Raw genomic sequence first — 17,829 nt, 5'->3', positions numbered from 1 at the left:
AGATATAGAGAGGGGAAGACCCACCTCCCTAATAGCTTCTTTAGGGCACACAACACCCGCCCCCCCCCCAGCCCCCCATCTGTTCTGAATCTCTCCAGAAAGCCCAGAACACAAATCCTTCCCATGGTCATGCTCCCTCCTGATCAAGTGGCCAGCCTCTTACTTCCAAGATTGTATCCTTGTGAGTGTGGAAGATGGCTACAAGAAGAATGTACACCCACCGTGAAGACCACCTTCAGGTTGTTGAGCATCTCGATCTCCTTCGGGAAGCCCCTGCTGCCCCATCGCACCAGGTAGTTCTCACTGTGGGAAGAAGAGTGGCAACTGGTTACTGCCTGGGGCTCAACACTGCTTTGGAAAAAATATTCACTGAGCCTCTACTGTGTGCCTGACACATGCTGGCTACTGGAGACACGGTAGTGTTTGAGACAGATGTGGTCCCTCCCTCTAAGAGATCACCACTAACAGAGACGGGGGCAAAGAATCAATAACATGTGTGCATTCATAGTCTCTTTCCCTCCCCCATTTGCTAAGCAAATTCTGGCCCAGGTACCTAATATTTTTGAAGAGAAGCAGCATTCTCTGTAGCATTATTAAGAGTGGAAGAGATGAGGAGGAAAGGATTTTGGTATATTTTGCTGGACATTAAGAATATATTTGCCCTTCTCATCTCATTCCCTTTTCAAGACTGAATAAAGATTTGAATTTTTTAAAATGATCCATTGGACATAGGACTGTTTTCTTGAATGGAATGTCACAGTATGATGGGCCAAAGATGGCCTTAGTCATTATCTGAGATACACTGAAATAACTATCTAAATGCAGTTGTGACAACTATTTATATGCAATTGTGCTATCAAAACAAAGTTCAGAGTGTTACAAGAATGTATATCAAAAAAGTCTGTCCTAGTCTGGGTACTCAGGGAAGTCTTTGCTGAGGATATGACATGTAAATAAAGTCGGTCAGGAAAAGATAAAGAGAAATGTTTCAGGCAAAGCAAACATGCATTTAAAGGCCCTGAGGCAGAATGGAGCTTGATGCACCTAAAAGCCAGATCCAAGGGGTGCCTGGGCTCAGTCAGTTAAGTGTCTGACTTCGGCTCAGGTCATGATCTCACAGTTCATGAGTTCAAGCCCCGCGTCAGGCTCAGCTGTGCTGACAGCTCAGAGCCTGGAGCCTGCTTCGGATTCTGTGTCTTCCTCTCTCTCTGCCTGTTTCCCACTCGCACTCTGCCTCTCTGTCTCTCAAAAATAAATAAACATTAATAAATAAACAAAAAAATAAAATAAAATAAAGTAAAATAAAATAAAATAAAATAAGATAAAAATAAATACAAACCAGATCCAAGGGGAAAGTGGTAAGAGAAAAATTAGAGAGGACAGACCATGTAGGCCTTGTAGGTCACCCAAGGATTTTGACTTGATCCTAAAAGTAATGGATACTCCCTGAAAGGTTTTAGGAGGGGCAGTCACACAATTCTGACATATGATCATTTACCATCTTACATCTTCTAGCAACCATACCCACCCTGTGGGGTACATACTAGTCAGTCCAGCCACACTGGGAAAATTAGGAGAAACTTAGTAGTTTGATGAGTTGAGTCATAAGGTTTGCCATGCCATACAGGAGCATATATAGTTAGTGTTAAATAAATGCCCATTATCTTGAATTAGGATAAAAACAAAGTAAAGCTCAAAATCCAAATCATCCTAAAAAAGAATATTAAGAATTTAACAAAGTTAAGGGAAGTCCCTTGTTTTTAGAGATTTGTTCTCTCTGATGTCTTGTTACTCTCTCTCTACTCACCTCTAGAAGACTGATGAGAGTAGTCTAAGCAAGGTCAAGGGGGAAATGGCACTGATAACAAAATGAACACAGCTCTAGATTAACCACTGGTTAAAATTCAATCAAGTTAAATGTAGTTTTTCTTTTTTCTTCCTCCCTTCCTTCTTTCTTTCCTTCCTCCTTCCCTTCGTCTCTTTCTTTCTTTCTTTCCTTAGTAAGTTCTAAATATTTCAGTGGAATTTTCAGCAAACTAACCAAGAAGCCTCCAAGGTTCCATACAAAAAAATAAATAAATAAAATAATAATAATAATAATAATAATAATAATAATAATAATTGTTATTATTTCCCATTGGTTATCTCCAGAATGTCACAGTGAAATACCTGGGTATTTCCCAGGACCTTTGATCACATGTAGCATGACCAACAGAGAACCAGCCTGTTAGGTCTAAACATCAGGCACTAGCAATTTTCTTCTAGGGGAAATACAATAAATAAGAAAAGCAACTTAGAGGGCTGAGCTGGCCCTATCCATCCATGCCCAGCAAGTACTAGGTGGTAAGACCAAAGGCCTACCTGGCACCGAGCCAGGTAAGATCTATTGCACATGACAGTCTCCTCCAAGAAAGGGGAGGACCATCCCAACTCCTCCTCAAGATTTTTCTTTTTTTTTTTTGAAATTAGCCTTGCCACTGGCTCGATGTCTAAGATGCTTCTTTTTTTTTGTCCTACAAAAATTTACCTTAGCTTTCCCAAACTTCTCTTTAAGCATCCACTGGAATCGGACCATGATTTATCCCAACATTGAAAGCTCTGTCTCAGCCAAATTGTTCCCAGTTCACATTTGGGCCACACTGAGAATGCCCTAACTTGTCTTTGGTTCATTTATGTCAACCTGCTTGGTAAGAGGGGAGAAGATTGATTTCTTACGGAAAAAACAGCTGTCCAGAGTCAGAATGACATAGGGAGTGCTTTCAAGTTCCCCTGCCCCTTTCTTGTATCATGCCTCTTCTCATCTTTCTTTGTTTTCTACTTCTCTCTTTCTCATTTTTTTTCTTTTGGTTTTTGCCCTTTTTGTTCCCTCTCTTCCTCATCTCTCAGTTTCCTGAGGGCTTCCCTGTATATCTGGCACTCTCAGAGACATCACTCAGGCATGCCCCATTGAGCATATCATCCTGTATGGCACATCAGGGAACAGAGCTGCCTTGTCACTGATCCATTGCCTCCTTCTACAGAGCTGGCTCAGGTCATCCATCACTTAGATAGGCCAGTAGGCCAGGCACCCTTGCCAGTTCGAATATAAGGAAACATGTTTTCTGAGAGGCAGGAAGGGTCCTCTGAGTACTTTCAGGATCTTTGTCACAGGCACCTTGGGAAAAGCTGACAGGGAATGGCAAGGGGCCTATGACACACAGACCATTTCAAGATGGGCTCTGAGGGAAAAGGGACACTCACTTCCAGTGTTCACTGAGGCCCACTAAGTGAATTAGGCTGACTCTTTAATGTTAGGGATTTAGGTTTGCTATAAAGAGTAGCTTTCTACCATGACAATGCTGACACTCTGATGAGAACCATTCAGGATATTTGATACAACTCTTTCCTTGGTGACATACTAAAGTGGGAACTAGCTTGTCTTTGGAGTTAGATAGATGGACCTGAGTAGAAATCTCAGTTCCACCATTAATACATATGTATGACTTTGGACTAGTCACTTGACCTCCCCAAGCCTCATTTCCTCACCCAAATGACATGGAGTAAAGGGAATTAAATGATATCATGTACAGACCTCAGTTCATTCTCCTTAGATGAACAGTCCCTCCATGTTTCACAAATGTCTCCAGAAAAGCCATTATTTTCTAAAGTACTCCTCTTCACTAGGCATTGTACATGGTCTCATTTAATCATAACAACCAAGCTAGAGAGGCACCACTTTCTCCATAAAGGCAGACAAATTATGCTCCAGCTTTCTTCCAATATGTTAACTGGGCCTTCAAATATGGGACTATGTATTGGCCCAAAACCCCAATGGAGGAGACCAGCAGGGTCACCACCTGGAAGGATGTTCTAAACCACAAGCAGGGGCCAGGGGCCTAGTAGTGGGGGCTGGAGGTATACCAGAGTCTCCTCCCTGGAGATTCTCAAAGGTGTGTTCACTTCGTCAAGCTGAGGCACTGAAGGTTCCCTTACTTTCTCTGTTCTCGAGAGCAACCAGTTAAAGTAGTAATAATAATAGCCACAGCCTCTTGGAGCACCACGTGCCAGGCTCTGTGCTTCTCACTGATGTCTGAAAGAAATGACCCTGTGAGGTTGGCTCTCACATTTTGCAAATGGGCAACTCAGGGCTAGGAAAGATGAACAATTTGCCTGAGGTTAAGAAAGAGTAAATGGTGGGGCCAGGATGTGAACTCAGGCAGATCTCAGAGCCCACATTCTTAACCTGGTACCGCCCTCACCACTCATTTCTTAACTCTGGTTGTGTTTTATTTTGTTTTTGTTTGTTTTATTTTGTTCTGTTTTTATTTTTTACTTAAGTTTTTTTTTTTTTATTTTAATTCCAGTTAGTTAGCACACAGTGTTACAATAGTTTCAGGTACACAATCTAGTGGTTCAATGCTTCCATACATCACCCTGTGCTCATCACAAGTGCCCTCCTCAATCCCTATCACCTATTTCACCCATCCCCCTATCCATCTCCTATTTTAAAAGTATGAATTTTAATCTATCCAATGCCACCTGTATGAATCTCATTACCTCTGGTTGTTTTCCAGAATCACAAACCTATTTACAAAACCCTACTGTGTAACCATAACCGCACTATGGGAAAAATTTGGTGGTAATATTTCCACCTGATTGGTACATCCTATAAAAAGTTATTTCCACATTTTCAGGCTCAGTTTCTCTTCCAGGTGGGAATTTCTCCACAAGTGATGGCAGGAATAAAAAGGATGTTCTGTACTCTGCTAACTCCAACCTCCCATATACACAGAAGTCAGGCAATACTGAACACACCTACCTTATGACAGTTTGCTTGTTGGGGTCATAGAGAGACATGAAAAGCTCAGCATCTTCCCCAATTCTGCACACAAAGTTTCTCACAAAGACATAGAGGCTGTGGGTGGGGGATGAGGAGATCCGGGAATACATTCCATAATCTGGCTGGTCTTTTGACTAAGAGGTGGCAGGAAAAAAGGAGGAAGGTAGAGAAAATTAGCCCCGCACCACTGAGGACGCAAGCCTGAAGATTTCTGCATTATAACCAGGTCTACAACCAAAAGCTTCTGTAATCTGAGCCAAGTCACTTTGACTCTCTTGGCCTTGATTTTCTCATTTTGGGAAATAGTACTATTTACCCAGCCTTCATCATAAAATTAGTGTCATAAAAATCACAAATTACTTTTTCAAAAAATGCTTAAATGGTCTCCATTGAAACTAAAAACTTCTGCTGTTTGAAAGATGCATTTAAGAAAATGAAAAGGGGAGGCACAGACTGGGAAAATATATTTGCAAAAACATATATCTGGTAGAGAATTTGTATATAGAATATACAAACATACAATCATATTTAGAATACACAAATAATTCTTACAACTCAACGATGAGAAAATCAACCCAATTAAAATGGGCAAAACATCTGAACAGACATTTCACACACACAAAAAAAATTACAAATGGCCATGGCCAGTAGGCACATAAAGAGATGCTCAACTTCACTAGTTATTCAGGAAAATTCAAATTAAAACCACGATGAGATACCATCACACAAGCACTAGAATGGCAGCACCAAGTGTTGACAGGATGCAGAGCTACTGGAACTCTCTCATATACTACTGATGGGGATGCAAAATTGTATGCCCCTTCTGGAAACAAGTATGGCAGAATCTTTATAAGTGGAACATACACGTATCATAGGATCCAGCAATCCTACTGTCAGGTATTACTCGAAGAGAATGAAACTGTACATTCAAACATGTGTTTGCAAATGTTCATAGCAGTACTAGTTAAAATAACCCCCAAGTGGAAACAACCCACCTGCCCAAAATGGACAACTGGTCAATGGTATGGCAACTCAGCAATAAACAGGGAAAAATAATATATACCACGACACAAACCTTAAAATCACCATTCAGAGTAAAGCAAGTCAAACACAAAAACCAAGGGGCGCCTGGGTGGCTCAGTCGGTTAAGCATCCGACTTCAGCTCAGGTCATGATCTCACAGTCTGTGAGTTTGAGCCCTGCGTCGGGCTCTGTGCTGACAGCTCAGAGCCTGAAGCCTGTTTCAGATTCTGTGTCTCCCTCTCTCTCTGCCCCTCCCCTGTTCATGCTCTGTCTCTCTCTGTCTCAAAAACAAATAGACGCTAAAAAAAAAATTTTTTTTTAATTCAAACACAAAAACCATACGATTTCATTTATATGAAACTACAGAAAAGGCAAAAGTGTAGTCACAAAAAAACAAATTAGGGACTGCCTGCAGCTGGAGACTGGGGAAAGGAGTCAACTGTAAGAGGACTCAAAGAAACTTTCAATGTGATGCAACTGTTGAGATCTTGATCGTGGTGGAGTTCACTCAGCACTGTATTTTAGCCAGATTCAGTAGACTATAGTTTATAATGAATTGATTTCATTCTGTGAAAATTATCTCAATAGAGCTAAAAATAAACCTTCTTTCAAATAATACACAGTGGCTAAAATGATTTTTTAATCATAAATCAGAGTATGTTAACCTTGAAAAATAAAATTACGTTCCCTTGAAATCTTTTGTCAGTTTTCTACCACACTTGGAATAACAAATCTTAACTCTTCTCCATGATGCCTTGGGCCTTGTGAGATCTGGCTACTGCTCCCTATGTCTCCAAATCATTGCCTACCCTCTCCAATGACTCAGCATGCACCATCAACACTGGCCTTTCTACTCCTTGAAACTTCAGAACACAGTCCTACCTCAGGACCTTTTCACTTACTGTTCCCTATACATAGAACACTTTGTCCCTAGATCTCCCCAGGCCTGGTGACTTCACATCATTCAAGTGTCAACTCAGATGTCTTCTCTGAGAGATGCCTTTCTTGATGGTACATTTTTAAAATAGCTCTTGATGCACTATGATTCACAGAACCCTAGCTTATTGTCTTTTAGAGACTTATCACCATCTGGAATTAATTTGTTTGTTTGTTTACTTTTTATTGCCTTTTTCTTTTCTCCTCTCTGGAATATAAAAGCTCCATGAGAACAGGAAACTTGCCTGGCATTAAACTACCTGTGGGATGGATGCAGAATGAATTACAGTCCCAAGTACCAAAACAATAAAATGCAGATGGCTACTGATCATCTCAGGTCATAGGACAGATGTCTCCTTGAATAATATACACTCTAGTTAATTAGCCTATTATTTTAAGTTTATGATATGCTAAATAATGCCTCACTTGGCTAAAGGCTATTTTACAAAGCTCACCAATTCTTCCTTGATGCGCTCTGTGATTTTATCAGTCGCCTCCTCATGAGCATGGAACAAGCTGATGACGCTGGTATTATCAGGGTCCAAGATATTTCCATCATCATCTCTGACAATCAGATCAAGCTCAAGAATTCTGCAAAGCAAAATCCATAAGTGAGGATAAATCCGTAAGACTTTACGATGTTGTTGGAAGGTTTATACCAGAAAATTTGCCTGGTCTCTGAAGATTGCAGACTTTCACAGAGAAGCTCTACACCAACAACCTTGCATATGGCTTGTGAGCCATACTGGGACAGTTCATCCTCTTTGGGTAGTACTATGGCAGTGTGTATTAAATTTTCCTAAAGTGTATCTTTCCTGCGATATTAAATCTAGAGAAACACCCACATTTGAACAAGAATGTGTGTTACAGCATTGCTTACATCAGCAAAGTGATGAACAAACCAAAAGTCTGTCAAAGGGAGAATGGCGAAGGAGGAGGGGCTAACATGGCGAAGAAGTAGGGGGATCTGAAATTCCCTCGTCTCAAACAAAGCAGGGTTGAAACCAAAAGACTTTGGGTTCGGGAGGCAAAGGGCTTGGGAGGCAAAAAGACACCTGCTTCCAGGGACCCACTGGGACAATCCGATGGGCCATAGGTGCATGATTGAGAACCGGAGAGAAAACGAATGGAGGGGAAGGATCCCCTTCTGCGGAGAGACAGAGGGAAGAAAAAGAGAGGCTGGGGAAGCATAGGACTGTACCTGGACAAGAGAAAAACCAGACAGGGATGGAGAAAGATCCAATCTCTAACTGAGGGGCTTTCTCTGGTCTGGGGCTGGCTGCACCTTGGGGGGAGGGGAGCCAGCCCCAGGCTCCGTGGCTAGGTCAGGGGCGCAATCTGCAGTGGAAGACAGCGATCCCCTCACCGGAGTGCTGTGGGACAGGACAAAGCCTGCCTGCGCCCACCAGCCAGGGACCACTTATTGGGTGGTGCAGAGGTGCTTCCCCAGTACCAGGGCGCGTGGAGCGAGAGTTTGAATCCCAGACAAGCGCCAGGCACAGGAGTCAGCGAAGCAACACAAACCACCTCATTTGCGCCTGCGGCACAGTGAGGACAGGTCGAACAGAGTGGTTTGGGACACCCGGTCTATGGTGGAGAGACTGGGGTGTCGCCATTTTTCTCCCCATCACCAACAAGGCGGGCTTCAGGGAAAGGACAGCAGGCCCACAGTGGACGCGGGACCGCCTACACCTAGCCACGCCTCTCTGCGCCTGGTAACTACGTATGTCTGCGAGAGGTTGACGCTGAGGAACCAGACGGCCCCGCCTCCAGACCAGCACTGTTGGATTGCCTGGCTTGATTCTTGGACAGTTCTTATTATACAGATATATTCTTCCTTTTCTCCTTCTTATTTCTTCCCTCTAGTCTGGTTACTCTGGTTGTTGGTTTGTTTAAGCAGACGTATTTAATCCATTATCTTGATACATGTTCTATACCTCCTTCTTTATTTTCCTTACTCTCTCCCTGGATTAAGCCATATAGTTTCTCTGTCTGGTCAATTTTCTTTTCTTTTTCCCCCGCCTCCTTCTTTATTTTACTCTCTCTCTGGATTAAACCATATGGTTTCTCTGTCTGGACAACTTTCTTTTCTTTTTCCCTGCCTCCTTCTTTATTTTCCTTTCTCTTTCTCAGGATTAAGCCGTATAGTTTCTTTTTCTGGTCAATGTTTATTTTTTTCTTTTTCCCTGCCCCTGTCATTTCTCTCTTTGTATGGGATAAGGCCTCTTCCATCAGCACTGCCTCCACCCTGTTATTTACTTGTAGCTGGTGCTTCTGGTTTTGTTTGTTTGTTTGTTTGCATGTTTGTTTTCTGTTTGTTTTTCTTCATTTTCCTTTCCAGGGCTACTTCAACAAACAAATCAAAACACACCTGGTGGAGGGTCTAAAACATCACTACTAGTAGGGACATAAAGTAACCAAAGTCACAACAGAGAGCAAGTAACACTTTCCAAAAAACACCTCCTGAAGGGCCAGGCCCTGGACGGTGTATGACCCCTCTTTAATATAGTAGTGCTGGCAGGTACAGTGCACGTAACAAGTTTTTAAAACACATAATGGACAGAAAACTAGCCACAATGACAAAAGGGAAGAATTCTCCTTAAAAAAAAAAATTCCATGAAGAAATGACAGCTAAAGAATTGCTCAAAACAGATATAAACAATTTAACTGAACAAGAATTTAGAATAATAGTCATAAGATTAATTGCTGGACTTGAAAAAAGCATAGAAGACATCAGAGAATATATTGCTGCAAGATCAAGGAACTAAAAAATAGTCATGATGACTTTAAAAATGCTGTAAATGTCAGGGCACCTGGGTGGCTCAGTCGGTTGAGTGTCCAAATTCGGCTCAGGTCATGATCTCATGGTTCATGAGTTTGAGCCCCATGTCAGGCTCTGTGCTGACAGCTCAGAGCCTGGAGCCTGCTTCAGATATTGCGTCTCCTTCTCTCTCTGCCTCATCCTTGCTTGCACTCTGTCTCTATCTCTCAAAAGTAAATAAATGTTTTAAAAATAAAATAAAAATGTTGTAATGAGGTGCAAAATAAACTAGAGGAAGTGACAGGGAGGATTGAGAGGCAGAGGGGAGAATGGGTGAAACAGAAGATAAAATTATGGAAGAAGATAAAGCTGATAAAAAGAGATAAAAAACATTCTGGATTAAGAGGGGAGAATTAGAGAACTAAGTGATCAATGAAATGGAACGATATCCATATCATAGCAGTTCCAAAAGAAGAAAATAGAGAGAAAGGGGCTGAAGGTGTACTTGAACAAAGCTTAGCTGAGAAACTCCCCAATTTGGGGAAGGAAACAGACATTGAAATCCAGGAGGCATAGAGAAGTCCCTTGAACATAACTTCAATCAATCTTCTGCATGACATATCATAGTGAAACAAAATACAAAGATAGAGAATTCTGAAAGCAGCTAGAGATAAATGGGCCTTAACCTACAAAGGTAGACACATAAGGGTAGTAGTAGACCTATCTGCTGAAACTTGGCAGGCCAGAAAGGAGTGGCAGGAAATTTTCAATGTGCTGAATAGGAAAAATATGCAGCCAAGAATCCTTTATCCAGCAAGCCTGTCATTCAGAATACAAGGAAAGATAAAGGTTTCCCCAAACAAAAACTGAAGGATTTAATCACCACTAAACTAGTCCTACAAGAGATCCTCAGAGGGGGGGCTCTGTAAGTGTAATGTTGCAAAGACCACAAAGGACCAGAGACAACACTACAAGCATGAAACCTACAGATAACACAATGACTCTAAACCCATATCTTTCAAAAATAACATTGAATGTAAATGGCTAAATGCTTCAATCAAAAAGACATAGGGTATCAAAATGGATAAAACAAAACAAAGCAAAACAAAACAAGACCCATCTATTTGCTGTCTACAAGAGATGTATTTTAGACCTGAGGACAGGTCTTTAGATCGAAAGTGAGGGGATGGAGAACCATCTCTGCTACTGGAAGTCAAAAGAAAGCTGAAATAGCCATACTTATATTAGACAAACTAGGTTTTAAACTAAAGGCTGTAACAAGAGATTAAGAAGGGCATTATATGATAATTATGGGGTCTGCCCATCCAGAAGAGCTAACAATTATAAATGTTTATGCAGCAAATTCAGGAGCACCCAAATATATAAAACAATTAATCACAAACATAAGCAATCTTATTGGTAATAATGTGATAATTGCAGGGGATCTTAATACTCCACTTACAACAATGGACAGATCATCTAGACAGAAAATCAATAAGAAACAATGGCCCTGAATGATACCTTGGACCAGATGGACTTGACAGATATAATCAGAACGTTTCATCTTAAAGAAGCAGAATACACATTCTTCTCAAGTGCACATGGAACATTCTTCAAGATAGATCACATACTGGATCACAAAACAGTCCTTAATAAATATAAAAGAATTGAGATCATACCATGCACACTTTCAGATCACAATGCTATGAAACTTGAAATCAACCACAGGAAAAAGTTTGGAAAACCTCCAAATGCATGGAGGTTAAAGAATATCCTACTAAAGAACGAATGGGTCAACCAGGCAATTAAAGAAGAAATTAAAAAATATATATGGAAACAAATGAAAATGAAAACACAGCAATCCAAATGCTTTAGGATGTAGCAAAGGCAGTCCTAAGAAGAAAATACATTGCAATCCAGGCCTATCTCAAGAAACAAGAAAAATCCCAAATACAAAATCTAACAGCACACCTAAAGGAAATAGAAGCAGAACAACAAAGAAACCCCAAACCCAACAGAAGAAGACAAACAATAAAGATTGAAACATAAATAAACAATATAGAATCCAAACAACAACAACAAAAACAGTAGAACAATCAATGAAACAAAGAGTTGGTTTTTTGAGGGGCGCCTGGGTGGCTCAGTCAGTTAAGCGTCCAACTTCGGCTCAGGTCATGATCTCGCAGTCCGTGGGTTCGAGCCCTGCATCAGGCTCTGTGCTGACGGCTCAGAGCCTGGAGCCTGTTTCAGATTCTGTGTCTCACTCTTTCTCTGACCCTCCCCTGATCATGCTCTGTCTCTCTCTATCTCAAAAATAAAAAAATAAAAAAATAAAAAAAATTTTTTAAAAAGAGTTGGTTTTTTGAGAAAATAAACAAAATTGATAAACTAGCCAGACTTTTCAAAAAGAAAAGAGAGAGGACCCAAACAGATAAAATCATGAATGCAAATGGATTTATCACAACCAATCCCTCAGAAATACAAGCAATTATCAGAGAATACTATGAAAAATTATATGCCAACAAACTGGACAACCTGGGAGAAATGGACAAATTCCTAGACACCCACACACCAAAAAAACTCAAACAGGAAGAAACTGAAAATTTGAACAGACCCATTACTCGTGAAGAAATTGAATCAGTTATCAAAAATCTCCCAACAAATAAGAGTCCTGGACCGGATGGCTTCCCTGGGGAATTCTACCAACATGTAAAGCTGTTCCAAAAAATAGTAATGGAAGGGAAACATCTGGACTCATTCTATGAAGCCAGCATTACCTTGATTCCCAAACCAGAGACTCCACAAAAAAAAAGGAGAACTACAGGCCAATATCCTGATGAACATGGATGCAAAATTTCTCAAGAATATACTAGCAAATCAAATTCAACAGCATATAAAAATAATTATTCACCATGATCAAGTGGGATTCATTCCTGGGCTGCAGGACTGGTTCAATATTTACAAATCAATCAGTGTGATACATCACATTAATAAAAGAAAGGGTAAGAACCGTATGATCCCGTCATATGCAGGATGCAGATGCAGAAAAAGCATTTGACAAAATACAGCATCCTTTCTTTATAAAAACCCTCAAGAAAGTTGGGAGAGAAGGAATAAACTTAAGCATCATAAAAGCCATGTATGAAAAGCCCACAGCTAATATCATCCTCAATGGAGAAAACTGAGAGCTTTCCCCCTGAGATCAAGAACACGACAGGGATGTGTACTCTCACCACTGTTGTTTAACATTCTGTTAGAAAGTCCTAGCATCAGCAATCAGACAACAAACTGAAATAAAAAGCATCAAAATTGGCAAAGAAGAATTCACTTTCACTTTTCGCAGACGACATGATACTCTACATGGAAAACCCGAAAGACTCCACCAAAAGACTCCTAGAGCTGACACATGAATTCAGTAAAGTCACAGGGTACAAAAATCTATGTACAGAAATTGGTTGTGTTGTTATACACCAATAATGAAGCAACAGAAAGAGAAATAAAGAAACTGATCCCATTCACGATTGCACCAAGAATCATAAGATACCTAGGAATAAACCAAACCAAAGATGTAAAAGATCTGTGTGATCAAAACTATAGACACCTTATGAAGGAAATTGAAGAAGACACAAAGAAATGAAAAAAACATTCCATTCTCATGGATTGGAAGAATAAATATTGTTAAAATGTCAATACTACCCAAAGCAATCTACATATTCAATGCAATCCCAATCAAAATTGTACTGGCATTCTTCTCGAAGCTAGAAGAAACAATTCTACAATTTGTATGGAACCACAAAAGACCCCAAATAGCCAAAGTAATATTGAAGAAGAAAACCAAAGCAGGAGGCATCACAATCCCAGACTTTAGCCTCTACTACAAAGCTGTAATCATCAAGACAGTATGGTATTCGCACAAAAACAGACACATAGACCAATGGAATAGAATAGAGAACCCATAATTGGACCCACAAATGTATGGCCAACTAATCTTTGACAAAGCAGGAAAGAGCACCCAATGGAAAGAAAAGACAGTCTCTTTAGCAAATGGTGCTGGGAGAACTAGACAGCAACATGCAGAAGAATGAAACTGGACCACTTTCTTACAGCATACAAATAAATTAAACTCAAAATGGATGAAAGACCTAAATGTGGCACAAGAAACTATCAAAACCCTAGAGGATAGAGCAGGAAAAAACCTCTTTGACTTCAGCCACAGCAATTTCTTGCTCAACACATCTCCAAAGGCAAGGGAATTAGAAGCAAAAAGAACTATTGGGACCTCATCAAGATAAAAAGCATCTGCACCACAAAGGAAACAATCAATAAAACTAAAAGGCAACCCACAGAATGGGAAAAGATATTTGTAAATGACGTATCGGATAAAGAGCTAGTATCCAAAATCTGTAAAGAACTTATTAAACTCCACACCCGAAAAACAAATAATCCAGTGAAGAAATGGGCAAAAGACAAGAATAGACGTTTTTCCAAAGAAGACATCCACATTGCCAACAGGCACATGAAAAGATGCTCAATGTCACTCATCATCAGGGAAATACAAATCAAAGCCACACTGAGATACCACCTCACACCAGTCAGAGTGGCTAAAATGAACAAATCAGGAAACCACAGATGCTGGCGAAGATGTGGAGAAACGGGAACCCTCTTGCACTGTTGGTGGGAATGCAAACTGGTGCAGTCACTCTGGAAAACGTGTGGCGGTTCCTCAAAAAATTAAAAATAGATCTATCCTATGACCCAGCAATAGCACTACTAGGAATTTACCCAAGGGATACAGTTGTGCTGATACATAGGGGCATCTATACCCCAATGTTTATATCAGCACTTTCAACAACAGCCAAATAATGGAAAGAGCCTAAATGTCCACCAACTGATGAATGTATAAAGAAGATGTGGTTTGTATATTCAATGGAATACTACTTGGCAATGAGAATGAGTGAAATCATGCCATTTGTAGCAATATGGATAGAACTGGAAGGTATTATGCTGAGTGAAATAAGTCAGTCAGAGAAGGACAGATACCATATGTTTTCACTCATATGTGGAACTTGAGAAACATCACAGAAGACCATGGGGGTGGAGGGGTGGGAGGGAAGAAATCGTTACAAACAGAGAGGGAGGGAGGCAAACCACAAGAGATCCTGAATACTGAGAACAAACTGGGTGGATGGGGGTGGGGGAGAGGGGAAAATGGGTGGTGAGCACTGAGGAGGGCACTTGTTGGGATGAGCACTGGGTGTTATATGTAAGCCAATTTGACAATAAATTATATTTTTAAAAAAATAGGGAAAATGGCTAAATAAACTGTGACCTATAATGCAATTCCATGTGCATGGCTTAAAAAATAGGGTATAGTTTTAATATGTTTAATGATACAACTCAGTGAGAAAAAATAAAGTATGGGGGCACCTGGGTGTCTCAGTTGGTTAAGTACCCAAGTCTTGATTTCATCTCAGGTCACGATCTCATGGTTCGTGGGTTCAAACTGACAGCATGGAGCCTGCTTCGGATTCTGTCTCCCACTCTCTCTATCCCTCCCCCGCGCCCTCTCTCTCTGTCCCCTGATCGTGCTCTTTCTTGCTCTTTCTCAAAATAAATAAACATTAAAAAGCTAAAGTATGGAAAAATGCATATGATATGTTTACGTAAACAAGTAAGTCAAGCCAGATATATTACCTGGATACATGCACATGAGTAAAAAGCAAAGAGAGAAAGGACTGGACAACAAGCAGCAAACTACCAATACTACTAACAAGGACACCTGTGAGAAGTAGGACCTTGGGTGGAGGGGTCTAAGGAAACATGTGCCTTATCTTTGTTTTATAATATAATATATTATAATGTAATGTAATGTAACATAATGCAAACATAGCAGAAAAGGTATTCCTATGTTATCTATTCAACAACATTTTGAACATAGCTGTTGGGGGGGGAATCTCAGATATACCGCTCATTACCCACAGCTTGCTCATTAACTCTTTGACTTCCAGGCCACAAGGTTTCCCCTGCTTGGTGTTGATTTGTTGCAACAGCATCTGCCATTCTGATTGGCATCAGTGATACTAGTAACAGCAAATGCACAGCACTTGCAGTAAGCTCACATATGTTAAACATTTTACGTATGCTAATGCACTTAACCCTTACAAAAACCTTATGAGGCATATATACTGTTAACATACCCATTTTACAGATGAAGAAAAGACCAAAGATATAGGGGCTAATTAATTTGCCCAAAGTCACATAGCTAGTTAAAAAGTAATATGGCATCCTGGTCTGACTCTTAACCTCTACGGTATACTTTCTAAATAGGAGGTGCTTAGGCGTGGTACTGGATTAGGGGACAAGGATAGGTTTGCAGAGGCCTTGATGTGAGGCTGCTTTTGCACTTGATGTTGAGATGGAGGGCCTCAGCTGTCTATACAAAGAGAGCTGGTGGAGACTCTGAGAAGGCCAACAGGAGTCCTGCTTAGGTACCACTACTGAGTTCCATATTCTGCAAGGGCAGCAAAGACAAGTGAAGGAGACGACATTTTCATCTCTTATTTGAGAACTGGACTGAGAAGCACATCTCTCATCTCATCCAAATGCAAACAGAAGGGAGCCAAGGTTCACCCATTTGTCCACATTCATTAGGAGATTAACTTCCAACTAGATATGACTCATAACGTTGCACAGCCATGCTGCCGAACAGGCGATGCTACGGGGGTATAAATGCTTTCAACTAATGCTGAGCAGAGACTTGCGTGACCTCAGAAAAGATGGAGCATAGCCAATACATAATTTAATGCCAAGATCTCTCTAGTTCTTTCTCTTCAAAATTTATCAAAGTGGATTCGGTTCTAAAATGTATGAATAAAACATTCTCTGGGTCCAGCTATCTTGGGATTTGGAGGAGTCATTTGAGGATTCCTCACTTCTTGGAGACCAGGAAGCTTGCCCATTACCAGTCTCGTGTGGAATTTTAGCAGCTTTAGTAGTCACAGGCCGGGCTGTCAGGATTCCCACAACCCAGGGTCAGGAGAGGCTGTCTCCCAACTGAACAGCAGACCATTTGCTTTGGAGAAATGAGCATTTTAGCAGTTTCTTCTCAGAGGTAGCCCCACACTGCTCTCTTCTGTTCAAGAAAGTGATAAAATGAACTGAAAACAAAGGCAGGGGAAGAAGCTCCCACTGCATGCATTTTCCAAAAACAAAAAAATTTTAATGGTAATGAAAACAGAAGTGGCTCCTTATGTGGCTCCAGATCATCTGGACAAATCCAAACTTCTTTACTTGGCACTTAGGCCTTCAAGTTTCCAGCCCCTGTCTGCCTTCCCCTCCATGCTCCCATTCTCTGAGCTCCTCCCATTCTCTCTCTCTCTCTTTCTCCTTCTCAATTTTTGTCCTAATAATCCCCACTAGTTTTGTTACATTAGGGCAGATGCTAGCCACCTGCCTGTCTCCTCCCACCCCCAGCCCCCACCTTCTGGTCCATGCTTCCTGCTCTCATGAAATGCATGAATTCCTACTCAAGAGTCTGTTCACTTCTCTCTCTCCCATATTAATCCACAGTCCTTGGAGGCAATAGAATGCAGTAGTCAAGCACTTGAATTCTAAAGCCAACCTACTTGGTTCAAATTTCAGTCATCTGGGGAAAAATGACCTAATCACTCTTTGAGCCTCAGTTTCCTCATCTGAGAAACAGAGACGATAATAGCACCTACCTACCTCATAGAGTTGTCATGAAACCTAACCGAGTTAATGCATGAAAAGTGCTTAAAACAGCGCCTGGCAGGTACTTAGCAAGTTATTGTTGGTTCTCACTGCTTGCTTTTTGTTGTCCATATAGTGGCTGTTTTTTGTAAATGTTTTTGTAAATGTCTGTGTCCTCGAGGCCTAGCATGTGCTCAAAAAGTTTGATGTCTGAATGAAGGAACAAAGAAGAGAAACAGGCTGATTCTGGTCAGTCCTCCATCACTTAATTCCTGGTTCAACAGCCTGAGGATGATGTACCTCACCACAGCTCCTGACACTCTGCCCAGAGGTCTGCCCTTTTGGCTTTCAGGAAGCCACCCAACCCATATCAGAGCTCTGACCTCCCAAGACACCAGGCCAGTATTAATTGGAGGTGTCCAAATCTCTCTCCCTGCCAGCTGAAGTCATCAGGAAAGGGAGGCAAGAATCATGGGCCACCCCCCGGCTCAGGGCCTCAGTCTCCAAGGATGCCTCTCACTTCCCCAAAGGGAACTGAAACTGAAAGCTCAGGGTTGGTTGAGGCAATGCTGCAGAGACA

General features: G+C 41.1%; 1 protein-coding gene across 5 annotated transcripts in view; it reads right to left on the bottom strand.

Moving 5' to 3' along the window:
* DOCK2 (dedicator of cytokinesis 2) overlaps positions 1 to 17,829 on the bottom strand; it is a 418,519-nt gene that overhangs the window by 363,690 nt on the left and 37,000 nt on the right. For all 5 annotated transcript variants that reach the window (XR_009610788.3, XM_060634987.3, XM_060634989.3 and 2 more), the window contains exons 7-9: positions 7,234 to 7,369; positions 4,799 to 4,953; positions 222 to 303 (exon numbers count right to left, since the gene is read on the bottom strand). Coding sequence is in view for 4 of the 5 variants with exons in the window: in XM_060634987.3 (XP_060490970.1) it covers positions 222 to 303; positions 4,799 to 4,953; positions 7,234 to 7,369 (373 nt within the window). In the remaining variant the exon portion in view is untranslated. The remainder of the gene's footprint in view (positions 1 to 221; positions 304 to 4,798; positions 4,954 to 7,233; positions 7,370 to 17,829) is intronic.

Source organism: Panthera onca, chromosome A1 (genome assembly GCF_046562875.1).
Source record: "Panthera onca isolate mPanOnc1 chromosome A1, mPanOnc1 haplotype 2, whole genome shotgun sequence".
In the NCBI taxonomy this organism is placed as follows: domain Eukaryota; kingdom Metazoa; phylum Chordata; class Mammalia; order Carnivora; family Felidae; genus Panthera; species Panthera onca.
The sequence above is the reverse complement of the archived record's forward strand: the minus strand, read 5'-3'. Positions and strand labels throughout refer to the sequence as shown.